The 27532-nt window shown below is 42.7% G+C and overlaps 1 protein-coding gene across 6 annotated transcripts in view; it reads left to right on the forward strand.

The window, feature by feature from the left end:
• Positions 1-27532, forward strand: part of ptprub (protein tyrosine phosphatase receptor type Ub) — a 361889-nt gene that overhangs the window by 275369 nt on the left and 58988 nt on the right. For 4 of the 6 annotated variants that reach the window (XM_055903563.1, XM_055903567.1, XM_055903565.1 and 1 more), the window contains 4 exons: positions 7962-8149; positions 12109-12232; positions 22533-22609; positions 24131-24148. In XM_055903563.1, the coding sequence (XP_055759538.1) occupies positions 7962-8149; positions 12109-12232; positions 22533-22609; positions 24131-24148 (407 nt within the window). The remainder of the gene's footprint in view (positions 1-7961; positions 8150-12108; positions 12233-22532; positions 22610-24130; positions 24149-27532) is intronic. The other 2 variants (XM_055903566.1, XM_055903568.1) reach the window with 1 other exon arrangement.

Here is a 27532-nt window from a genome sequence, read left to right on the forward strand (position 1 = left end):
CGCCTACGGTAGGCCTACAGTATATCTAAAAATATGACGTGACTCTCAGCCAATAATTACATATAGAGGATTGGAGTTTTCTAAATTAAAACCAAAAGCCACCTCATGAGTATCCCGGTGGCGGCCGTTACTGGTATCTGTAGCAACGCATTTTGCATTGTGATGCGGTGATTTAGACAGCTGCGCCACTGGGGAGGCCCCATCCACAAAGTATCAAAGTACAGAGAGATGTTGGTAAAGGTATATTGTCCTGCTAATAGCCCATAATGGGCTATTTATAATACTGTACATGGTGTCCAAGTCAGGATAACCAAAACATGTGTTTTTTTCAGACTATCAGAAAGAATGCTGGTACTTATTTATTTTGATCCAAAGCCATAAATGAGTGAGTCACTCAGCTTTATGTAGGTGTCGGCTACATGACTGTGCCATCAACTTGATAATATATAACGATAATTTGAAGGTTATTTCGTTTACAATCGCTCAATTTTTATTTATTTTTTAAATCTGAATAAAGGACAAAATAATATTTGTAGAGGCTAAAACGTGTATTTCTGTTTCTAGAGGGAGAGAAATGCTGGGCCAATTGTGCGCTGCCCTATGGGACTCCCAATCACGGTCGGATGTATTACATAAGTATTATTATTATTAACTTAGAACCTAACTTAGAAATACATTTGACGATAGAATTCTCCCCCTACCCTCCATCTAGGCAAGTCTATTGTCCAGCTACCTGCTAGAACAACGGGAACGTTTTCCTAGTCAGCGCCATTATTAGTGGAATGCCCCTTAAAGCGTTGCTTTGTGCTACTAAGTGTGGCGAGGTGGGGGTCCACCCCCCTCCCTCTTCCTCCAGGGGCTAAGTCTGTCTTCTGTGTGCGGCTCTGCAACCTATGCCGTGCCCTCATGCCTTGAACCTCACGCACTTTCAGTTTATACAGCTGGAGAACTGCAAGGCAATCCCATTGTGCACCACGCAGGAGCTATGACCAATATATATTGTTCTGCTAAAAGCAGGGTTAATAATATATCTGTGAGAATATCTAAAGAGCTTTTATATAATAATAATAATAATAATAATAATAATAATAATAATAATAATAATAATAATAATTGCTTTGTTTAAAAAATAATATTTTTGAGATTTTCTTTTAAATGACGTAAAATGAGCGAGGAAAAAGGCTGTTCTTGAACATGGGGTGAGACATTGTTACTAATTTATAAATACATTTTATTTAGAATTATTTATTTATTTTTCTTCTTCAGGCTATGGTCTATTTATCTCCACTTCCTGTCTGACTGACGTGCCCAAAGTAAACTGCCTGTTACTCAGGCCCAGAAGCCAGGATATGCATATAATTGGTACCATTGGATAGAAAACACCTTGAAGTTTGTAAAAAATGTAAATAATGTATGAGACTATAACACAGTTGATATGGTAGGAGAAAATCCAAAATAAAAACCAACCAGATGTGTTTTTTTGAGAGCCCATGCTCTATCAATGGAAAGCTATGGAATTCCAGCTCCCAGATTGCAATTTCTATGGCTTCCACTAGATGTCAACAGTCTTTGTTCAAGGTTTCAGGCTTGTTTCTTCCCAAACAAGGAATAATTTTGAGTTTTTGTACTGGGAGTCAGAGTTGGAAATCAGTCTTCCGTGTGACAAAGAGGACGTGCACTTGCTAATTTTGCTTTTCTATTGAACATACTTCTTTCCGTGTGAAATATTATAGTTTAATTACATTTTAGGGTACCTAAGGATTAGATATACATTTATTTTTTACTTGTTTTAACAAAGTTTAGCAGTAGCTTTTTGGATTCCTTTCTATGCACGTTGAACAAGTGGACTACTCAATTTGATGGTGCCAACTAAACTGACTTTGGGATATAAAGAAGGATTTTATCTAACAAAACGACCAGGCATGTTGTAGCTGGGACCCTTGGGATTGCAAGTCAGAAGAAGATTTTCAAAAAGTAAGTGAACATTTAATCGCTATTTGTGAAATTTACGAAGCCTGTGCTGGTTGAAAAATATTTTGATGTGGCACGCCGTCCTCAAACAATCGCATCGGACAATGCAGTTAGATTAACAATAATTTAAGCTTTTAACCGATATAAGACACTTGTATGTACCTAGATGTTTAATATCCATCATTTTTATGATTATTTATTTGAATTGTGCGCCCTCCAATTTCACCGGAATTTGTCGACAGGTGTCCCGCTGACGGGACGCCTATCCCAGAGAGGTTCTAATTAGAGGGAGAAAAACCTACAGTCATCTCATGGGTCTCCCAGTCGAGGGCAGCACAGGTATTGAACCAGCATCTGTAGCAACACAGTCTTAGACCATTGCACCACTCAGGTGCTGTACAACATGACCGGTTGGGAGTGACCTACAGTACTACAGTAAGAGCAAAATAATCCTAACAAAATATAAGAATAAAAACCTTAGTGTAACTGTTTTAGTAAGTAATACTGAAGTTGAGCACAATTATCGGTTTCTATTTAGGTTTATGTCGCCCGTTCATTGTCAATTAGAGACACAGTAGGACCCAAAAGCATAATCAGTGCTCTAGCTCCCCCTTGCGCTGGTTTGGAGCAATGAAGTGGTGACGTAGGGTACCGTGCTAAACCACAAATTACCTCTAAGTCCCGCAGCATAATCACAAAACTTTTAGTGGAGCAACCACTGTAAAACACCTTAAGTTAATTTCCCCCTTAAAGTTTACTTAACTTTAAGTCAGTTGCAAAAAACATTTAAGGTGAATTTCCCCTTAAATTACGTGAAAAAGTTAAGGGTGCCCATGAGGTCCCTTAACTGCTTCATTCAGTATCGATGTAAATAGCATTTGTGGAGGTGAATGTTGCCTTCATCTGCTCTGGTTACAAAAGGAAAACATCAATCAGCTACTGTAGTTCCTTAGCTAAATAATGGAAGGTGCACAATCCATGGCTAGAAAGCTAGCTGGCTAGTTATCTTTAGCTGGGTGATTTAGCAACTTCGGGCACTTTGGCCCTGCAAGCTTTCAGAAATGAAACTTTAATTTTACCACTATTCTACTTGTCTTTGATTTGTCTAGAAATAATATCTGATAATGGCTGTGATCGTAGTATTCAGGAATGTATATATTTTTGTCATTTTTCTCAGACAGCCTTAGACAAATTTCATTTCCATCACGGCAATTTTAGTTGAAAATGAAATATCCAAAAATGTATTTATAACACATTTGTACATTCATTTGTATTGAATAATATTTTAAGTGATTTTTTCAAGTTTTTCTAATATTAATAATTCAACACAATGCCTGAATGTATAAACTGAAAAAAATGTATTGATCATGAAAAATGAGATATTTCCACCCAATCCTTTTGAGAGGTTATGATAACAACCATATGATTTCCCTATCTAAAACAAATCAATCAATGTAAATTATAAATAATATTCTAATTTACCCCAAAAATATGGGTGTGGTGGAAATGACATCTATGTATAAAAAAAAGAAAAAAAAAAGAAAAAAACGATGAAAACAATATTTTATTACAAACAGTTTGAACAACAACCATTGTTAAACTTTTCATTAATTTAAGACATAGTATGTTTCCAAAAGTAGCTGATGGGCAGAGCTCAAGGAAGTAGGCCAGTGTTTTTGAGATATGGGCCCAGATTGCAGGGGGGGTCATTCGCATAGATGAGCTCAATGAGCAAAGGGAAACTGTATCATTTGTGGTACGTCCAACACGTGTGTGGAGGTTTACCTGCTTGTGAGAATCACCAAAGTGAACTGCCTGGATTTCACTCGTGTAATTATACAGGTAGTTCTTTGCAAAGTCAATATGCACGATGATCTCCTCTTTCTAGAGGTTCTCTTTTAATTCTCTAAGTTTGGAGTATTGGTGTTGAATGGCGTACACGTATTTCCCCCAACTTCTCTTTCAATCCTTTGGAGAAGTCCTCCAGTAGAATCTGCAGTGTTCCACATACCTTGTCTTTAACTGTCAAATGTACAGTGAACTTCTCCAAGTTTCCCTCTTGGTTTTTCCTTCTCTCTCTTCAGCTTTGTTTTTCAACTCAAACCACCGTGTCTGCTCACCAGCAGATGGAAGCTATTTTGCTTGGCAAAGGGAGCACTCTGTACATGCACTCTTTCTTCAGGTTCTCACAGCACAAAGACTTAAGTAAGGTTCTCAATGTTGCTGCAGCGGAACCCTTTGTGATGCTGTAGTTTTGCCACCATGAGTTGGAGGTTGGCATGGGTTTTTCAGAGGCATGTGTCCCTATCCTGGACTGTTGGCTTGACAACCCCAAAAGGATGTCTTCGGCAGAATTCATAGGACATTTTCATCTCTGAATATTCCCTCTTAAAATTCTGTTAAAGGTTCTGAATTGTGCCATTCAAGAAGCACGGCTGATTTTCTTCTTGTTCCTCGTTAGTGTGTCCTTTTTCTCTGTTGTTGCTCTACTGTCGTCATCACGTTCATAGAATCTAGTGATTTTTCTCTTCTGTGGCTTTGTAATTATGTTACACTTTTTTTTCCTGGAGTATTGAAGACTTGTTGGCCTGTTTTCATTTGCCCTTTGACCAGGCCATACTTTATCAGGATGTTGCCTCTGAGCATTTTTGAAGCCATTTGTTTGTCCTTGGCGCTGCAATTTTTTGTTATTTATACTTTATCTTTAACTCTGCAATGATGGCATTTTGAAACGATAAAATCCTTCGGAGTTCCCTTCATTTCCTGTTTTGTCTTTGGGGAATCTTGTCTCTCCATTTTCTTCATCAGTTGATCATACATTATTTTGTATTTCTCAGCTTTCCGTAACGTTTTACCAAGTTTGACATTTGTCATGCAAAGATCTCTGTTTTTGAGCGACCTCTTCCAAACCTTTTGCTTACAGCAAGTATTCGACTTCTCATTCCTGTTGCAGATGATGAGGAAGGGGCATCGGGCAGGTAAGTTAGGGGTAGGTGAGTTAGGGGCAGGTATGTTGGCCTCATGTTCTGGCTGCAAGTCATCTGGTGACTGAGGTGATGTGTTGCCTGATCAGTAGGTCTCCATTGCAACTGTTCTCTTTAAAGTCTGTCTTCTATTCCGTTGGTTACATTTCCATTTCCTTCCCCTGCTTCTTTGTTTTCGCTTTGTAAACTCAGAGATAGATTTCACTTCTCCCTTCTCTTTTTTCTTCCAGTATCTCTCCCTGTCTATTTGCAGATGTTCCTGGTATCGTATAGGATATTTATTTTTATTTTGTTTCTTTGTCTGTGACCTCTGCTGTTTTATGTGGCATCTTTTTAAATCAAAGAACAATACTACTTCTTTTTTTTTTACTTGTGCACACCTTGGAGCATTTTCTAGATTCAATTAATTTAAACCATGATTTAAGTAAACCAAAAGTAATAACATAATATATTTTTGTCATTTCTGCCACGTTCTGTCATTTCCACCACTGTTAAGTTTGTGATGGAAATGACTGTCATGGAAATGATGCTTCTACAGTTTTGGGCAAAAAATGACAGACTGGTTAGCATGCTTTGGCTAGTATTACGGCTAGCATATAGTTTACACTAAATACATAAAATATTTAAAATAAATCAAAATTCTACCACAAATGAAATAAATTATAGCATGTTTGGAAATGAATGACAATTAAAAATATTCTCTACACAAGCAATATTTTCTTAGATTTAGCTTCAACTTCTGGACATCACATCTGGAACAACTATCCACTGCAGCGATGTGCTTCAGTGTCAAAATATGTTTCCATGGTAACTAAGTTAACATTCTCTTGACAACTTTATTAATGAGGAATTTGCCCTCATTGGTGGAAATGACACCACTACCAAAGGACAGGTATATGCTGTGTAAATAATAATATAAAGGGCATACTCACAATAAATATTGATATAGATTTTATTTAATTGACTCTTTCTCTAGTAGATAACATTATATAATGTGCAATTATTAATGTTTTCTCATAGAAAAACATAGTAGAAACTCAAAGGTTTGCATCAGGGACAAGGGTAAAATAGTGAAATCGAGGCTTAAAAATGCATCTGAAAAGTAGCTAAAATACTTTGATAGGGAGGTGTTAAAAAAATCTGGGGTGATTGTAGTGTGAACTTAACATATAACGAATAAAATAATAAAAACTCCCCATAATTGACACTGAGGACATAGAAGTGATCGTAGTTGCAGAATCACCCAGCTACTCTGCAAGCTAGCTTGACGTACTAGAATGTAATATAAACAAGTAGAGAAAAAAGTAACTACAAGAAATGTGGTTTATTACCTTCTGAAGCAATATGGTTATCCTGTCTTGATTTGTAGAAGTTTTATTTTGCTATCTCACAAAATGAAAGCGATCCCTTTTTGAGTTTAGGCAGTGAATCCATCCGTCTCCATGGTAACCAGATACTCTTTCTGCCATACATGCCTTCAAACTAAACTCAGGAAATATTTGACGGGTTCTATGCAACGCCCTTAAACAATTCCATTAGGTAAGGGAAAAGTATTCCTTAAGGTTAACCCTTAAGGGCAACACTTAAGATGTTGTATACAACTGGGCCCTGATGTACTTAATAGTTAATCAAAGAGAGATTGGATGGTGTCATCCCAAACAAACCTATATAACAAACCAGTCTCACTTTACTGTCAGCAACTTAAATAATACATACAATAGCTGAGTCCAATCTGACACCGGTCATTTTTCTATAAACCTATAGCCTATGCAATGGCGATTTTAGCATGTCAAACAACCCATTTGTTTTCTCTAAACAATACATTAAATGCAGTTAATGCACTATAACTGACAAACGGTGCCCACAGAAGTTTAGGGTCCGCATAAAGCTGTCCCGAGAGTGGAGCTTGTGGCTGACTTGATTAAATAAATATGGTTTCTATTGACTCCTTGTTGGTTTGTGTAACAGGATAAGAACCACATTCTCTTTCCATAATAATAAATGTCGACATGAGTTTTCCCTTTGGAACAATACTCCAACATTATTACACTTATGTTCAGTAAATTCACAGTGTTTGTTCTTTTATCATTAACGCTTAGCTCTATGTACAAGCAAGTGCAGGCAAAGCGAGCTGCGACGAGGTAGGCCGAGGTCATTCAGCAATTTTGAATTGGACAGCGACAGAAATTCAGATGTTAGTTCAGATGAATTCAGCAAGATGTTGAGGCCTTAACTTCACTCTTCTTTAAGTCACCACAAAGAGAGAGAGAGAGACCCAGACTCTGCTGTTAGTCCACCATTTGAAGTGTTTTATTAGGCCTATGTGGTCTAAAAAGGAAGGACAATACAATCATGGGGTTTCACTTTTATAGACAATATACAGACACATTGACAGCGCATTGTGCAAACAAAACAACCCTCGCAATATGAACTGGAATTACATTGGTCTATTACTGAACTCTTTGTTGAGCAAAAGAGAATGTCCCTGGCAAGGAGGGGATACTGTAATATAATGTTGTTGGGTCTGTAACTTACCACACTCCTCGGAGAAAATCACCCTAACTAATTATAACACACAATGTAAGAAGCAATTAACATTGCCTAAAATGATTAATAAGATGCTAATATGAGAGACCTATATAAGCAATATAACAATGCAGATGTACAGATTATGGCAATGGCATATATGACGATAAGCAGTTAAGCGGCATGCTGTAATTTTGATTAAGACATGAGCAAGCTGAAACGTATGTATCCTAATATGCGGCCTATTTGTTCAGCACTTTTGAAATTGACAGAGTGACATAATTCAGGACATGGGCCGTTCTCACAGTATTCTCCCTGTACATCAAGTCAGAACCGTAGGATAAATAACGGGGGCACATAAGCAGACAATGAGAGCGCTTACAATATTCGATCATTACATCCCTCTAAAACAGGCTATACCACCTTTTGTGTGTAGCTCTATGCCTAATGGTGCCCCCTTCCTTTGTCCTCCTCTCACAGGTGAGCAGCGTAGCTCAGTGAACGAGTCCAGTAGTCTTCTGGGGGGTTCGCCGCGACGCCAGTGTGGGCGTAAGGGCTCACCCTACCACACTGGTCAGCTCCACCCTGCTGTGCGCGTGGCCGACCTTCTCCAGCACATCAACCAGATGAAAACTGCAGAGGGCTACGGCTTCAAACAGGAGTATGAGGTAGGCAGTATGGGTTGTGGCTGATGTGTGTTTGGATGGTATACGGGTGTATTGCTGGGGACGGTGTGAGAAAATACACGTTTAGTCATGTTTAGGGGTTTAAAATGTGGAAATAGTCACAATTTACAAGTCAAAATTGTAGACAGATAATGCATTTAGTAGTCAGATTGTGTGAAGTTATCACTCACATCCCAGTTCTTACAGACTGCAGAAATGTATGATCAGGGTTAAAAGACACTTCTTGGACCAAGTTGACTGTGAGACTATTAAATCATCATTGTCTGGACCTCAAATAGCCCCTCTGTCAGAGTTGCTGAAGCAGTGTAGCCGATGAAGCCCCCTAATCCCCAGGTGTTCTCCAGACCAGGAGGCCCTTTGTTCCCCAGCCCAGTGACCGCCAATTGCCTCAGCATCGGGGGCTCGGTGGCTCCCAACCCCTGGCTGTCCTCCAGTACCACACTGATAAAAGATGATCCTCTGTACTCTGGTTGGAGGAGAATTCTAAATAGAGGTTTTTGGGCTGTGATGGCTGTGGTGTGTGATGTATAGGATGCCACCAAGTTGAAAGTGTTCTTAAGTGGTGCACGGCACCACGAGGGAGACATTTTGTGAAATCATTGCCTACAATTAAGGAGAGAAGCCTTGGGGGACTTATAGGCTCTGTTCCAAACTTCTTTATGCATCAGGGAGTGTGTTAAGGAGAGTCTCGCTTGGTTCACTTATCTCCCGAGGGCTCCCAAGTGGCGCAGCGGTCTAAGGCACTGCATCACAGTGCTAGAGGCGTCACTACAGACCTTGTTTTGATCCTGGGCTGTATCACAACCAGCCGTGATCGGGAGTCCCATAGGGCGGTGCACAATTGGCTCAGCATCGTCCTGGTTAGGGGAGGGTTAGGGGAGGGTTTGGCCTGGGTAGGCCGTCATTGTAAATAAGAATTTGTTCTGAACTGACTAGTTAAATAAATACAATTAAATTAAATCTCTCGACATTCAGACTGTGGAACTGAGTCTGTACTTTACCGTAGGTAGAGAGGGAAATGTTTTTGTTCTGGGAGAGAAGCAGAACTGAACCCACTTAGTATTCCGGTACCTCTGTAACGGCTGATTTCCATGGCTGTCTGGATGCGTCGGGCCACATTTTGGAGGGCACACAGCCCTGAAACATTTGTCCCCGGTGGGATACTTCTCTAGTCAAGAGCAGACTCTGGGGTGAGCTCCATCCCTGTCTGTTGCCTGTGGTTTCCCTGTCACATGTCAAGGAAAAAGATAGAAAAGATCTCACTCCCCAATTTCTCCCTAGCTACATGCTTGCCCTTCTGGAACTATGCTTGTAGACTCATTAAACTGTCCCCCACAGGCAAAACACTCTCCACTACAAAAATCTATATTCAGCTCCCTGTATTTTCTCTATCTATGTCTCTCTCCATTACAATTGAAAACAATGAGGACTATCGTGCTCTCCTGAACGCCTAGACTTTATTTCCCAGTGGAATGCCAATGTAGGACATTCAGAGATATTGATCAGCTCTCTGCAGTGCGTTGTAAGGGACTGGCATGTCTGAGCTGTGGGTGGACCACTGCAGTCACTTGCAGGTAGATATAGAGAACAAAGGCATTCACTACGTTGTACAGGGCATCACCTTGAGGCAAAGCTTGAAAGGCACAATCGATCTATTGATTGTATGTCCAGATACAGTAGAGAAGGTTTGTGTGTGGAATGAAGTAAACACAAGAGGTGTTTTCACAGATCACAGCCAAGAGTTGAGCCAGTTTTTCAGTTATGTCCTCAGGATGTTGACTTACACTGTCATTACGATTAGTAAAAAGGAACCGGTGGGACGGTTGACATAGTACTATTGCACTGGGGGAGGAAAAAATGACAGAGGTAATTTGAAACCACTGCAGCAAAATTATTCATGACACAGTTATGTAACGGCTCAGACTGTTCTTCACTGTGTCTAGTCTTCGTCTTTCATCCGAGTTTTTTACTCTTAATTTTTTGTGTGATCCTCAGAACCAGTTAACCCCTCCCTGCAACCCCTCCCCCCCGATCCATGGGCCTCACTCTCCAAGTCGATATTGGGGAAAAGTGGGGGGGGGGTTGGTGTAATCCTAGGCAGGGTTTGGGTGGTTACTCTCTCTCTGTGGGGAGCAGTGGGGTTGTAATCCCCTGCTCAGCATGCAGGCTTGGATTCACCCACAGTCCCCTCTGGTGGCTGAACAACCACAGGTGTGTGTGTGTGTGGTGGGGTGGGGGGGGGACTTGGCCCCACACACTAGGGGAGACGAGTAGTTTGGCTGATGAGAGCATATAAGAGCTGGATCCCACTGCTGGGGTTGTCCTTGAGTCAGGACTGTCATGGGATGGCGATAGTGAAGCATGTTGATGAGAGGAGCGTGTTGGAACAGAGTTGTGCATGGAGCCGTGACTAGCCAGGATGTATGGGATTCACTAGAGAGCTTCATGTTCACACACAGAGATATCACATTGTATTGGTCACATACATATGGTTAGCAGATGTTAATGCGAGTGTAGCGAAATGCTTGTGCTTCTAGTTCCGATCATGCAGTAATATCTAACAAGTAATCTAACAATTTCACAACAACTGCCTTATACACACAAGTGTAAAGGAATGAATAAGAATATGTTCATAAATATATGGATGAGCGATGGCCAAACAGCATCGGCTGGATGCAGTAGATGGTATAGAGTACAGTATATACATATGAGATGAGTAATGTAGGGTATGTAAACATTATATCAAGTGGGATTGTTTAAAGTATATCAAGTTTAAATTGTTTTAATAAATTATAAATTTATTACATCCAATTTTTAATTATTAAAGTGGCTAGAGATTTGAGTCAGTATGTTGGCAGCAGCCACTCAATGTTAGTGATGGCTGTTTAACAGTCTGATCTTGCATCTTGCCTATGCCGTTCTGTACCATCACTCATTCATATATCTTTATGTACATATTCTTTATCCCTTTACACTAGTGTGTATAAGGTAGTAGTTGTGGAATTGTTAGGTTAGATTACTTGTTGGTTATTACTGCATTGTCGGAACTAGAAGCACAAGCATTTTGCTACACTCGCATTAACATCTGCTAACCATGTGTATGTGACAAATAAAATTTGATTTGATTTGATTTCTTGCTGATATTTTTGGCCTTCCTGTGATATTTGGTGCTGTAGGTGTCCTGGAGGGCAGGTAGTTTGCCCCCGGTGATGCGCTGTGCAGACCGCATTACCCTCTGGAGAGCCTTGCGGTTGTGGGCAGAGCAGTTGCCGTACCAGGCGGTGATACAGCCCAACAGGATGCTCTTGATTATGCATCTGTAAAAGTTTTTGGTGACAAGCCAAATTTCTTCAGCCTCCGGAGGTTGAAGAGGCGCTGTTGCGCCTTCACCACGCTGTCTGTGTGAGTGGACCATTTCAGTTGGTCCGTGATGTGTATGCCGAGGGACTTAAAACTTTCCACCTTCTCCACTACTGTCCCGTCAATGTGGATAGGGGGGTGCTCCCTCTGCTCTTTCCTGAAGTCCACGATCATCTCCTTTGTTTTGATGACGTTGAGTGTGAGGTTGTTTACCTGACACCACATTCCTGAGGGCCCTTACCTCCTCTCTGTAGCAAAGGCTATTCCACACGTTCTGCATGATCAGTTAATGTGAACAGGTAGCTACTCGTCATCTATGACGCTTTTGAATTCCCTTTCAGTCCGATTGGTCTTTGAATTGCACTACAGCGTCACGATGTATGCATTGGCTCACTACTTGACAGATATTGCTGTAATTATACCCAGTAATTTTCTTTTTCCCCCTTACGTCACTCAAACACAACAGACAACTGCAGATATAATGGTTTAGAAGAGACGCATTGTAAATATGTTTGACACGATAGGGGAAGATTGGTATTGGTAATACTATCATTAACATGTACTTCCCTACACCTCGACAGAGCTTCTTTGATGGCTGGGACTGCACCAAAAAGAAGGACAAAACTAAAGGAAGGCATGACACGTTGATGGGATGTAAGTCATCATGGACATGCCAGCCCTCTTGTGACGAAAGCACTGATCACCGTAAGCAATATTGTCAATCACAAATATGTGTTCTATTCTTTTTCCATGTAATTATTGATATGTGGGATCTTTTAGGCAGGTTTTCCATGTAAAATATATATATATTTACCTTAGTGGAAGAACCTTATCTAAAAATGCATATTCTCAGCAAAAAAAAGAAACGTCCTCTCACTGTCAAATGTGTTTATTTTCAGCAAATTCGTGTAAATATTTGTATGAACATAACAAGATTCAACAACTGAGACATAAACTGAACAAGTTCCACAGACATGTGACTAACAGAAATGGAATAATGTGTCCCTGAACAAAGGGGGGGTCAAAATCAAACGGTCAGTATCTGGTGTGGCCACCAGCTGCATTAAGTACCGCAGTGCATCTCCACCTCATGAACTGCACCCGATTTGCCAGTTATTGCTGGCCACTCTTCCACCTGCAAGTTCCCGGATGTTTCTGGGGGGATGGCCCTAGCCCTCACCCTCCGATCTAACAGGTCCCAGAAGTGCTCAATGGGATTGAGATCTGGGCTCTTCGCTGGCCATGGCAGAACACTGACATTCTTGTTTTGCAGGAAATCACACACAAAACAAACAGTATGGCTGGTGGCATTGTCATGCTGGAGGGTCATATCAGGATGAGCCTGCAGAATGTGTACCACATGAGGGAGAAGGAGGTCTTCCTTGTAACACACAGCGCTGAGATTGCCTGCAATGACAACAAGCTCAGTCCGATGATGCTGTGACACACCGCCCACGACCATGATGGAAACCTCCAAATCGATCCCGCTCCAGAGTACAGGCCTCGGTGTAACGCTCATTCCTTCCACGATAAACGGGAATCCGACCATCACCCCTGGTGAGACAAAACCGCAACTAGTCAGTGAAGAGCACTTTTTGCCAGTCCTGTCTGGTCCAGTGACGGTGGGTTTGTGCCCATAGGCGACGTTGTTGCCGGTGATGTCTGGTGAGGACCTGCCTTACAACAGGCCTACAAGCCCTCAGTCCAGCCTCTGTCAGGCTATTGTAGACAGTCTGAGCACTGATGGAGTGATTGTGCGTTCCTGGTGTAACTCGGACAGTTGTTGTTGCCATCCTGTACCTGTCCCGCAGGTGTGATGTTCGGATGTACCGATCCTGTGCAGGTGTTGTTACACGTGGTCTGCCACTGTGAGGATGATTAGCTGTCCATCCTGTCTTGGTCTTTTACCAAATAGGGCTATCTTCTGTATACCAACCCTATCTTTTCACAACACAACTGATTGGCTCAAACGCATTAAGAAGGAAAGAAATTCCACAAATGCATTCCAGGTGTGCAAAGCTGTCATCAAAGTAAAGGGTGGCTACTTTGAAGAAGTAGGGGGGGTTACTCTATGATTCCATATGTGTTATTTCCTCGTTTTGATTTTAGTCAGGTCTAAAGAAACATTATGACATGAAGAAAATGTATTTCAGATGGAGAGAATATGAGTTGGCCCACCTATGTTGTTTGGCTATCCTCCATGCCATAGGCTGTAGGCTTGTTCATTTAGCTGAGAAGATATGCTTATGTCCCGTGCCATTATTTTATGTTACATGATTTTATTGTAAGAAGAATATGATTGAACTTAGCTGAATAAAATGGAAAGGATATTTTTTTCCAATACGGAGCGACTGTGCGTGTGAAGTGGCTATTGTTGAGTGTAAAAGTGATAGTTTCCTATATACTAGATTTAGAGTTATTTGTCAACTTTAGTTGTGAATGAGACACACCTTAGAATGTTTTAGAAATCAAAACGTATATGGGCTGCATGGTGCGACTATAGGCTATTCACTATCTGAGAAAGTAGCAAAAAAAAGCTTGTGCTCTGTTGCTGGCCTCATTCTGCACAGTTGTTCTCTCATCAATGTATCATATTTTCACCCATCAGACTCTATTCTCAATTTAATCTCGTCTTTATTAATATGCAAAACTCATTTTTGATTTAGAATTGCCCATTATCAAATAGGCAGGAATAGGGTGAGGTGAAAAAAGACATGTCCACTATGCACTCGAATAGCGAATTGATACTTCCGTTTTATAGCGGAGCATGTGCTTTGAGAAACACATTTTAAGAACACTTATTTCATTCCGCGCATCAACCACTGTTTGAGGAGCGTACTCTCGCTGCCCGGCTGGTGATATTCTACCCAAACTCTGTATGCCATAGGCTCTCCAACCTTGTTCTTGCAGCTACCCGGTGCTTAGTTTGGGAAACCAAGTGAAATGTCTTTGGGAACATCGATTGTAACATGTTTTCGCAACAAAACGTGTTTCACTAAACCGTTGACAGCCCGTCTGTGTGCTCGAAAAAGGAATAATGAAAAGAGAAGTGGATGGACACGTGAGATATGCCTAATAGATAAATGTAAGGTCATTTAAATTATTTTTAAAATCCCTATTTATTACTAGGCTATTCAAATACAAATGAAAATACAAAATGCACTGATTGTAGTCTAACTGTTAGCCGCCCTGCATAATCAATGAACCAACAGCATCGCCTAGGGCTATACATTCAAGGATAGATATTTTGGAGCGTAGCAGAAGGTAACCAGTCCATCCAGTATGCATAATAATACAGTCCACACTCAAAACATTTGTTTAATTTTGAGTATGTACCAAAGACATGTTTTTCAGCCATGCCTAATATGCAGTAGGCTGTGTATTGTATAATGGGACAATCATCATTTTAATTTTCTTTCGGCTTGGGTTTTTCTTTCGGCTTGGGCTCAAACCTTTGCATAAGCTCTAATATGCAAATGGAGGTTTGAATTAATCATCACCTTAGAAAGTGCAGTCCATTTCGTGGTGTTAGGCTTTGAAACAACATCCACGACAATGTTTTCCACTCGGATTCAATCTGCTGTTGAACTTCTCTCTTCAAATTGATCATCACAGTGAGGTGAGTTTTAAAAGTGTAGGCATACTGTTTTAATGATAAGTGTTTGATGTGATTTTCGATTAGTTAGAGGGACAATAGAGCCCTGAGTACCAGGCCAGTAGGACCTGATGGTAGTTAGCAAGTTGGGTACTACCAAAGCATATCCAGATTCCATAAAAGGAGATTACCGTGACTCAACGGTCACATGGAGTTTTACTGCGGTCATGATCCCAACAGCCCTATCTATGACCAACAGATGCATATCTGTATTCCCAATAATGTAAAATCTGTCAAGGCTCAGGAGAAGACCCAGATGCAGATAGTTTCGAAGTAACAAAAGTTTATTACAAAAATAGGGGGGGGGGGGCAGGCAAACGACAGGTCAAGGGCGGGCAGAGGTCAGTAATCCAGAGCAGAGTCCGAAAGGTACAGAACGGCAGGCAGGCTCAGGGTCAGGGCAGGCAGAGGTCAGTAATCCAGGGTGGTGTGACAAGGTACGGAATGGCAGTCAGGGTCAGGGCAGGCAGAATGGTCAAAACCGGGAGAACTAGAGAAAGGTAGGAGCACGGGGAAAACCGCTGGTAGGCTTAACGAAACAAATAGAACTGGCAACAGACAAACAGAACACATGTATAAATACACAGGGGATAATGGGGAAGATGGGCGACACCTGGAGGGGGGTGGAGACGAGCACAAAGACAGGTGAAACAGATCAGGGTGTGACAAAAATCCATAGATTAGGGCCTAATTTATGTATTTCAATTGACTGATTTCCTTAGTGTTGGTTCCATGTTGACATGAGCTGAAATAAAATATAGGAAAACATTTTCCCTATGCACAAAAAGCTTATTTCTCTCAAATGTTGTGCACAAATTTGTTTACATCCCTATTAGTGAGCATTTCTCCTTTGCCAAGATCATCCATCCACCTGACAGGTGTGGCATATCAAGAATCTGATTAAACAGCATGATCATTACACAGGTGTACCTTGTGCTGGGGGCATTAAAAGCCCACTCTAAAATGTGCAGTTTTGTCACACACCACAATGCCACAGATGTCTCAAGTTTTGAGGGAGCGTGCAATTGGCATGCTGACTGCAGGAATATCCCCCGAGCTGTTGCCAGAGAATTGAATGTTCATTTCTCTACTATTGGCTGCCTCCAACGTCGTTTTAGAGAGTTTTGGCATTACGTCCAACCGGCCTCAACCACAGAGCACGTGTAACCACTCCAGCCAAGGACCTCCACATCCGGCTTCTTCACTTGCAGGATTGTCTGAGACCAGCCACCCAGACAGCTGATGAAAATGTGGGTTTGCACAACCAAATAATTTCTGCACAAACTGTCAGAAACTGTCTCGGAAGGTCATCTGCGTGTTCGTTGTCCTCAACAGGGTCTTGACCTGACTGCAGTTCGGCGTCGTGACCAACTTCAGTGGGAAAATGCTCACCTTCGATGGCCACTGGCACGCTGGAGAAGTGTCCGCTTCACGGATGAAGCCTGGTTCCAACTGTCCCGGGAAGATGGCATACAGCGTGTGCCCGATGGAGGTGGTTGGGTTATGGTATGGGCATGCATAAATTATGGAAAATGAACACACTTGCATTTTATCGATTGCAATTTGAATGCACAGAGATACCGTGACAAGATCCTGAGGCCCATTTGTCATCCGCACCATCACTTCATGTTTCAGCATGATATTGTATGGCTTGTACATTTCCTGGAAGCTGAAAATGTACCAGTTCTTCCATGGCCTGCGTACTCACTAGACATGTCTTCCCATTGAGCATGCTTGGGATGCTCTGGATTGACGTGTATGACAGCGAGTTCCAGTTCCCGCCAATAACCAGTAACTTCGCACAGCCATTGAAGAGGAGTGGGACAACATTCCACAGGCCCCAATCACCAGCCTGATCAACTTCATGCGAAGGAGATGTGTTGCATTGCAAGAGGCAAATGGTGGTCACACCAGATACTGACTGGTTTTCTGATCCACGATCCTACATTTGTTTTAAGGTATCTCTGACCAACAGATGCATATCTGTATTCCCAGTCATGTGAAATCCATAGATTAGGGCCCAATGAATTTATTTCAATTGACTGATTTCCATATATGAACTGTAACTCAGTAAAGGCTTTGAAATTGTTTCATGTTGTGTTTATATGTTAGTGTGGAGATAATACATTGAATATGTATTGTACTTACCTGCAGTATAGTATGTTTGCTAATCACGTGTTTGGATATTATCGGCATTGACCGTGACCTTTTCCCTTGGATGATGTCATCACCCCGAGTTGGATCTGTACAATGCGACTCTACCACATGTTGAGTGGGCTGTATCGTTTGGCTGTATTTGTGCCGTTTGTGTGCCTGTACACATTTGATTTCTTAGGTTGAAAGTAATATTGAAATGCGTGTAGGCATTCCTTGTCAAGTTACTACATCTTTTTGGCGACGAGGATAAAACTTGATCAGCATGTACAGGGCAATGTGCTAGCTAGCTAAGAAACAGTGGAGGGAGTCAGCCAGCTAGCTAGCTTAATGAGCGACGGAGAGCAGCCACCGCTGGAGGTAAACGCCGATGGTGACGATCAAGGACAAGTTGGCGTTATAATGGCAATGTTTGGGACTATCACTGAGTTTGTGGAAGAGAACGAGGACTGTGCAAAAATATGTGGAAAGGTTGTGACACTTTTTCTTGGTGAATGGAATTACAGATGAGGCTAAAGAGACCTTTATTCTCTTGAGTGTGTGTGGGGCTGAAACCTACAAGCTAATGAGGAATTTGGCTACACCACGGAGACCGGGAGAAATACCTTTTGTGGCTTTTCAAATTTTCCCCAATCCAAAGCCTTCAGTGATTGCCCATAGGTTCAAGTTTAACTGACATTTTTGGAAAACAGGTCAGTTTGTTAACTGAATTATGTTAACTCTCTGAACATTGTGAGTTTGGGGCTATGTTAGAGGACGTGCTCTGTGACAGATGAGTCTGTGGCATTAATGAGGACAGCATACAGTACCGTTTGCTGGGGGAAGCCACACTGACTTTCATGAGATTATTGGAACTATCTCAAGGGATGGAGATGGCCGCTAGTAATGCTAAAAATATTCAAAAGGCCGAAAGTGGAAGTGTTGCAGTGCATCAGGTGACAAAAGAGGCGGCAGGAAAAACGGGAAAAGCAGTGGAATGTTTCAGATGTGGGGGAACACATTATGCAAACCATCTGTAAGTTCAAGCATACTTTATCACAATTGCAACAAAAAGGGACATTTAGCAACAACAAAAATGCAAGGGTCCTAGAAGCAAGCCAGAGGGTGGGCAGACTGGGTAGGGCAAGTTCACAGCTAAGAAGCTGCAGTCAGCAGTGCACCACTTAGAGAGCACAGAGGAGGAGGACGAGCATTGGTCCTACAACATGTTTAATATGAGTGAGCTGTGCGCAGAGCCTGTCTATGCTACAGTGAAGGTAGATGGAAAGCAGATGAGGAGGGAGGTTGACACAGGGGCCTCTGCCTCTGTTATCAGTGAGGAGACGTACAAAGAAATGTGGGGCTCAAAACAGGCTTCAGCCCTCACACCGGCTTCAGCCCTCACACCGGCAGGGATCAGACTGCGTACGTACACCGGGGAGACCATACCATTGCTGGGCGCTCTAGAGGTGGACATTGCATACAACAATCAGGAAGCGAGAGCACGGCTCCTGGTGGTGAAAGGGAATGGGCCTAGTTTACTAGGGCATGACTGGCTCACCAAAATACAACTGAACTGGGGTGAGAGACAACACACACGAGGAACTGAGGATGTCATTCATAAGTACCCTGAGATTTTCAAAGGTGAACTGGTCACATTGCAGTTAAGCTGATCGTGGATCCTCAGGCCAAGCCTCACTTTTTCAAGCCCAGGACAATGCCTTACGCCATGAAAAATAAAGTTGAGGATGAGTTGGAGCGGCTGCAGGAAACAGACATCATTACTCTCATTCAGTTCTCCCGTTGGGCAGCTCCAATCGTTCCCGTTCTGAAAAGTGACGGCATGGTGCGTATATGTGGGGACTACAAACTCACCATCAACTGGGCCTCTAGGCTGGAAGCTTACCCGCTGCTGCGGGTGGAGGACCTGTTCGCGACGCTTGCAGGAGGCAAGACGTTCTCAAAGCTTGACATGAGTCACTCCTACCAACAGCTCCTCCTGGACGAGGTCTCAAAAGAATATGTCACAGTCAACATGCACAAAGGCTTGTTCAGGTACAACCGCTTGGTTTTCGGAGTGGCGACCAGTCCAGCCATTTTCCAGAGGGCAATGGACAGTCTGCTGCAGGGGATCCCTCATGTAGCAGTGCACCTGGACGACATCCTGGTTACAGTGGCACCTCCACCATCTGGACCAGGTGTTAAAGAGATTCTCCGAAGCAGGGCTGCGCCTGAAGCGTAGCAAGTGCACATTCCAAGCACAGAGTGTGACATACCTAGGTCACAAGATCACAGCGCAGGGCCTGTGTCCTATGGAGGACAAAGTCAGGGCAATCAAGGATGCTCCAAACCCCAAGAACGTGTCTGAGCTCAGGTCGTTCCTGGCCATGGAGAACTACTATGGTAAGTTCCTCCCTGAGCTGTCAACAGTGTTGGCTCCACTTTATCAGCTGCTCCACAAAGACTAAATGGAAGTGGGGGCCAGCACAAGAGAAAGTTTTAAAGGAAGTGAAAGCGCTACTACAATCAAGCACAACTGCTGGTTCATTTTGACCAAGACAAAGCGATCATCCTGTCATGTGACTCCTCGCCCTATAGCTTTGGGGCATTAATCTCTCATTTAGAGGACAGGTCAGAGAAACCCATTGGATTTGCATCAATCACGCTGACAAGGGTTATTCACAGTTAGACAAGGAAGTTCTGGCCATAGTCTTTGCTGTGAAACGCTTGCATCAGTACCTCCTATGGTCGTCATTTCACCATATGTACTCACCACAAACCACCGATGAGCCTTTTTAGTGAATCAAGATGCATTCCTCCCATGGCTTCAGCAAGTATACAGCGCTGGGCCCTAACACTGTCAGCTTACGAGTACACTATAGTGTACAGAGCGGAGAAGGACAATTCAAACGCAGTTGTGCTCAACCGTCTCCCGCCACCAGAGATGCCCGCCACGACTGTAGTGCCTCCCAAGACAATTTTCCTAATGTAGAGATTGTCAAACTGACCTGTGAATGACAAACAGATCAAACAGTGGGCAGACCCGGATCCTATCCTGGCCCAAGTAAAAAGATGCCTTATGCAGGGTTGGCCTCCTGTCATAGAGGATGATGGACTGAGACCTTATGCAAAGCACAAAACTGAGCTGAGTGTGCATGATGGCTGCATACTCTGGGGGTCCAGAGTGGTTATTCCACCCCCTGGCCGTTCACAAATCATCTCCCGGATTAAAAGTTTAGCCAGATCTTACATCTGGTGGCCTAACATGGATCAGGACGTAGACAACAAAGTGAAATCATGTTCTGAGTGCCAGATCAACCAGAAGATGGCACCACCCGCGCCACTACATCTGTGGGAGTGGTCTGACCGCCCATGGTCCAGGCTGCACATAGACTTTGCAGGCCCTTTCATGGGCAACATGTTTCTTGTCATGGTGGACGCGCACTCCAAGTGGCTGGAGGCTCGCATCATGAGCAACATCCCAGCGACCACAACCCTCGAAAAGCTTCGGCAGGTGTTTGCAACTCATGCCTGACTCTCTTATGTCCGACGAGTCAGACACAACAACCTTTACCTGTGACTTGTTCCAAGAATTCATGCTTAGAAACGGGATTCACCATGTCCCCGGCGCTCCGTTTCAACCGGCCTGAAACGGCTTAGTGGAGTGGGCTGTGCAGACCCTGAAAGAAGGGCTCAAAAGGATGACTGGGGGAACCATCACAACTAAGCTCTCTCGGTTCTTGTTCCAGTACTGCATCACGCCACAAACAACAACAGGACATGCTCCAGCTGATATGTTGATGGGCAGAAAGCCTATAGCTCACCTGGATCTACTGCGCCCGGACATCAAAACCCAGTGACAGGGTGTAGTGACAGGGTCTACAGCTGCAACTTCACAAGCAGCAAGCGCTGGTTGCCAGGTATCAGAGTGGTCCAGTCTCCTTTGTAGTCAAATTGACTGATGGTCGAATCATGCGCAGACACCAGGACCAGATCCGCCTGCGCTATGACAAAGAAAATAAACTAAATTCAGACGGAACAGCTGCGGGCGGTAGTATACAAGTTAAAACCCCACAGGAAACGGTGTCTGAGGAACAGGGACATTCAGTGGTTCCAGCAGAGGGAGATGTACTTTCTCTCACAAACACCCAACCTACTCCTCTGCCCTCAGAGCCAGCTCCACTGGGACACGCCTTACCGGTGTCTCGTGGCACACCAGGAGTACTGCGCAGATCCACAGCGTAGTCACAAGCCTCCCGAGAGACTAGCTCTGTAGTTGAGACTGATAGTCTTGTGGTGTTAGTGTTTGTTTGTTTGAGACATCAGATCTCGTTGAAAAGAAATAAGGACTGGCATATATATTTTGTTTGTTTGCATTTACTGTAACGCTAGCAGAAGTTCTAAAGTGTTGTGAAGAGGAGGGAAGAAAACACTGATGTGGTTAACTTGTTGAGCTTATGTTTTTTCCTTACATGAGGGATGGAAATTAAGGGGGGAGAAGTGTTAAATTGTGGACACTATATAAATAATTACATTGAATATGAATTGTATTTACCTGCAGTACAGTATGATTGCTATTCATGTGTGCGTGGTTATTATTGGCATTGACTGTGACCTTTCCCCTTGGATGATGTCATCACCCCGAGTCGGATCTGTACAATGCAACTCTACCATATGTTGAGTGGGCTGTATCGTTTGGCTGTATTTGTACCGTTTGTACATTTAAATTATATATATATATATTTTTATTTATTATTTTATTTAACCTTTATTTAACTAGGCAAGTGAGTTAAAAAAAAATCTTATTTACAATGACGGCCTACCCTGGTCAAACCCGGATGACGCTGGGACGATTGTGCGCCGCCCTATGGGACTCCCAATCACGGCCGGATGTGATACAGCCTGGATTCGAACCAGGGACTGTAATGACTCCTCTTGCACTGAGATGCAGTGCGTTAGACCGCTGCGCCACTCGGGAGCCGGGTGTACATGGCTGTACACATTTTATTTCTTAGGTTGAAAGTAACATTGAAATGCGTGTAGGCCTTCCTTGTCAAGTTACTACAATAAATGTGTTATTTTATGTATAGGTCTTTTATAAAATGTTTTAAAAAATATATGGATGTGTTATTTAATTTAATTGTATATGGTGTGGATGTACTGTAATGTAATTGAAAACATGACTGAGATGTGATTCTCCCATTGTGTCCGTTCCAGACGACCGCCACAGAGTCAAGCTCCACCCACTCCTGGGAGACCCCAACTCCGACTACATCAACGCCAACTACATAGACGTAAGTCCCACCTTCCTTTCTGCTCAGAATCCTTTCCAATCACAGTGTTATACTGGGAAACTCATCAAGTCGTTGCTTATCCCTTTTGTGAAAAACCACCGTCCGTTTCACAGTATTCCGTGTCGCCCTAAGCAATCCGGTGCCCCAGAGTTACCGGTGAGAGGTTATTCCTGTTCCTGGAAACACCAGGCTCCACCCAACCCCCATCCAACCACAAACCTTCCTCTTGGCATTCTAGCCAGATGCCATGTCTGTTTGGTGACTACCTCTACAGCCCCTTATCCAACTCTATCAACAGACAATAAATTCATTTTATTATACCAAGTCCTGGAGGTAAAGCCTTTTTGTAAAATCCCCCAATTCCCTCTGAATTGAATAGACTGGATTGATGTTGTTCAATCCCTGGATGGATGGGGAGCAGCTCTGTGACATGATCTCTTTGGCTTCTCACCTTCACTTCACTGTACTTCTTGTTTCCATCTGCTTCAACTAGAATGTGTCCCCCGTAGAGCAACATGCATCATCCATTTCTTGGACTGTACACTCATGAATGTACATTATTCCATCATAAGAGACAAACTTGTCTAAAAACGCCTCGTCGGAAAGGAAAGGCACTCCTTTTACATCGTTTAGCCGGGAGAGATAGATAGATAGAGAGAGTGGACTTGTGCAGGAGAAATGCTTTTAGGGGACTTTATTAGCATAGAGAGGGCACTTGAGAAGGCCGTCCTATTTTGACTCCTGCCATTGTGAGGGTGCCAATTAGTGTCAGGGCACAGGGAGACCAAGCATCATTAGAGACATGCAACTCAATGCTTGGGTGCTGCCTGCTGTAGTGCCAAGTTGGCCCCTGACAAGGCTAGCCCTGGCCCTGAATGATGAATACGTTGCCACAGGGGAGTACTTGTGGAGAGCCCATTACTATTTCACCAGAGGTTACATGGGAAAGTTTAGCCTCTCTCTGAAATGTGTTTTCTGTTTGTTAAAGCAGAGGTTGAAGAAGTGCGAGTGCTCAGATTGTTTTTCTGTTTAGCATTTGATTTGATCTCTTTGTCACTCATCGCCTGGCTCTGTGTGTGTGTGTGTGTGTGTGTGGGGGGGGGGGGGGGGGGTATACAGTATTGTGCTGTATGTATATGCATGCTTGGCAGCTGCCTGTGTTTGTCATGTGTTGTGGTACATACAGTGCAGTATTTTCCATCACCACACTCAGCAAGTGAACCCGGCTGAATGCTATTTCACAGCCTCTAATTTGTTAAGTAGGGAGACTGTCCAAAGCAATACGCACACATGGCAGCATGAACAAATGCACCCACGCACGCTCTCACACACACAAAACACACACTCCGTCTCACACACACATACTGTATGGAAACAAGCACAACTCTCTATACAGGCTCTCCTCCTGACTGCAACCTTTAACTCCTTAGATTTCTCAATCTTCTTTCATTAACTAGCTTCTATCTCTTCTCTCTTCTTTTTCTACTACCTTCCCCACCTACTCGACTTTGGACCCTGTAGATTCGGATTAACAGGGAAGTAAGTACTTCACTGCTCTTTCTTCTGTCTGCCATCCCTTTCTTTTCCCGCTTTCCCATGCAGTACATCCCTCCTTTAAAATACAAACCCTTCAGTCTAGTGTTTGGGAGCCCGGATTCAGAGTTGGCACAAAGCAAGCTGCTCCAAGGTGTCACAGTGTTCAGATTGCAGCAGAGTGAAGAAACTCTGAGGGTTGCCATCTCTTTTCCTTTTATCTGCCATTGAATCTTAGATGTTTGTCTCTTTCTACCTGAGCCATGTTCAAACTCCAAGCCAGTATCTCATCATGCAGTAGAATAACCAGAGCACCATTGCACTCTGGCAATACCATGTTCAACATTGAACAAATTGGAAGTGTTGAAAGAGGTATTGTGAATAGGTACCCTTTTCTCGACCATACCTGAATCAAAGCTAACCACTAAGTAAAGAGGAATGCACGTTTGAAGGAGCTCCCATATCTGCTGAAGACGAGACTGCCTTGTGGCCCATTGTATGTGTGACCTGTAATTATATAGAGCTGTGTCATCGTCACCATACCCACTGGCATGCCCTGTCATCTCCAGCATGTGACAAGTGTCCCTGTGTCGTTATATTACTTGTGCTTACATGAGGTCAAAACTCAGGAGGTTACGGTTGCCACTATGACTGGTTGAGGTGGAGGTGTGTGAATGCCATGGAAATGCTGATTGTGCTGCCCAGGGTCCCAGCGAATCATGGGTAGTTGGGCTCACTGCACCCATTCACTGTGACAGTCATTCATCTCCATTACACACTTGTCCCCTTTGCGTTTCACTGCGTATACCTGCATTTCTGCACTTTTTTTGAGGGTGACGCAGAACAGATACCAGGTTGTCTTTCTAGGAGGAAGTAACAATGAGTTCTTGTTCTGTCGGCAAACTACTACTTATAGCCTACTGTACAGTGATGTGGTCCCCGCCTCTTCACGGCATCGTCACCCATAAACACTTCCACCATAAGGAGATATTTTGGCAGATTGTCAAACATTCTTTGATATAAACGGTCTCCTGTTGAGTCACTCTGCACGCAAGTTGTACAACTTCATCTGAGCAATCATAGTGGCTATGAATATATATGTGACCGACCGTCTCGATTCGGGCTTATGTAGCAAAATTTGAAATAGTGTTTTTTACATTGGATAAAGTAGAGACTCAGAGCTGGAAAATGGTATATCATACGGTACAGTTGAGGAACAATGGAAAACATCGTTCTCACCCTCTTAAAACTTAGCACCACCCTTCTCTTTAAGGATTCAAATGTGAGGCCATGTACTAAACAACCAAAGATTTCAAGACTAAAGGCTGGTTTATACTACGGGTGTATTCGTAAATTCAATCTGGAGTGCTAGAGTGCACCCTGGGCGTTCGTAAACTCAGAGCGTTGTCAGATTGTCAGTCAGTAAATTCAGAGCATTTCGCTCTCTGAGCTTTCAGAGAGCTCACTGAACGCTCTGGCTGAGGAGTAGGGTTGATCCGAGTGTTCTGACCTAACAGCAGTCAAGCTCACAAGCTAACTGGCTAACATTGGCTAGCTTGCTAGCTACTTCCAGACACAGACAACAGCTCACTCAGACCATTTTACTCGCCCTCGCAGAGCTGGTTAGGCTGTTTTTATGTTATCCAGAGCTTTGGTGACAACTGCGCTGCTGGCAACAATTTAATTACACTTATTTGCCGACAACAGTCATATTCAACGGGTGTTGAGCGTTCATAAATTTGTCAGTTATTCTGCACTCTGGCACACTCCGATGAGTGCTCTGAAATCGGAGTAGATAGCCGGAGCGAATTTACCAGCTACGTTTATCGACAGTTGTCGCAGTGACACCATGAACGTTCTATTGAAATGGTTACTTGCTTAGTAGTCTTTTTTTTAGACATGTAGTTAGCTAGCTAAACAATGAACCATAATCCCAACTCATAACATTACTACTGTATGAATCTGCAGGTAGCTAACCAACCAGGTTCAATGTTAGCTAGCTAATATTAGGCTATAACTATCAAAGCAAATGGCTCTGAGATACGAATAATATTACTACACAGATAATAAATGTAACGTTTGCTAGCAAGCCACCCAGTTTATGTTAGCTAGCTAGCTAACAGTACGATTTAACTTGAAATGAAAATGACTTTCTAACAAAATTATAAACGTGTAATATCTGGAAATGTAGCTAGCTAGACTATCTTACCTGTATACATGGATGGACGCTTCTTCCTCTCTGTCACGGATGCCATGGTTGCCCTTAGTTTGAAGATGTAATCCGGAGACATGTGTTTTATACAGACTTCTGTGTGTTCTCTTTTCGACTCCCTTTGCTTACTTGCAGTCAAAGGCAATAATTTTCTCCATCTCCTTAGCTATCATACTCTAATTCCCCTGGGCATTCCACTGATTTCAAAATTCTGTCCTCCAGAAAGTGGAGAGCAACACTGATATCGTTCAAAAAAGCAGTGTTAGAAAGGATGATCTACAAATACTGACCAGCTCATGTTATAGACAAAGAAGCGTGCTACATGGCAGACCAATCCGAACTCATCTCTCGGGCATGGCTAGCGGGAAGGTTCCTGACTTTTTCCATGGCTAAACCAACTAGGCTCGTAATTTTAACAATTTTATTCATATTTACAGATGACATACAACTTTGTTATTAAGGCACATGAAAGTTCCAGAAGGGATTTCAGCCCAAAAAACGCATTTGGAGTTAAAAAAAAAGAAATGGTTCTCCTGTGAAGTAGTGATGCACTACAAATGCCTAGTTTCCTTCCTTGTGAATCCCTTTTTTTCAAGGTTGCTTTTTCCTCTTTTGGTTGAGCACTGTATCTCCACTGTATCCAGATCCCCCCACACACACAGTTAGGCTCAACTTACTGTTGCGAGTTAGAAAAGTAGAATACACAAAGTGCAATTTCAAAATTTGGTTGTGCATCAGCAGTTTTTCTCATTATCTCAGTCACTGATAGTAAGTCAATTAGCCCATGTCAGCTAAAATGTTGTAGATCGCTAAGTTAGTTTAGCTGCCAGCTATCTAAACTTGTTTTCGTGGTCGAATTACCAGCCTCCATTGATTTTGTTAGTCAATCTTACTCAGATATCATATTAAAAACTGCTGACATTTCTCACCATCCTATTGTAAAATGTGTAGAATTGCAGGAAATTATCTGTAGAACAGTTCATTTCTTTCTCTCCGCCCAATGGCTAAATGTGTCGAATTACAATAAATTTGCTTTAAAACTGTCAAATTTCCTCTACATCCCATTGCAAAAATGTTTAGAATTGCGCAAAATGTGCTAAAACGTGAAAAATATTCAGTATATTGGAGCAGTAAACCAACTGTGATAATACAAGGAGAACGTATTATTTTGTGCATTG

Source organism: Salvelinus fontinalis, chromosome 38 (assembly GCF_029448725.1).
Source record: "Salvelinus fontinalis isolate EN_2023a chromosome 38, ASM2944872v1, whole genome shotgun sequence".
In the NCBI taxonomy this organism is placed as follows: Eukaryota; Metazoa; Chordata; class Actinopteri; order Salmoniformes; family Salmonidae; genus Salvelinus; species Salvelinus fontinalis.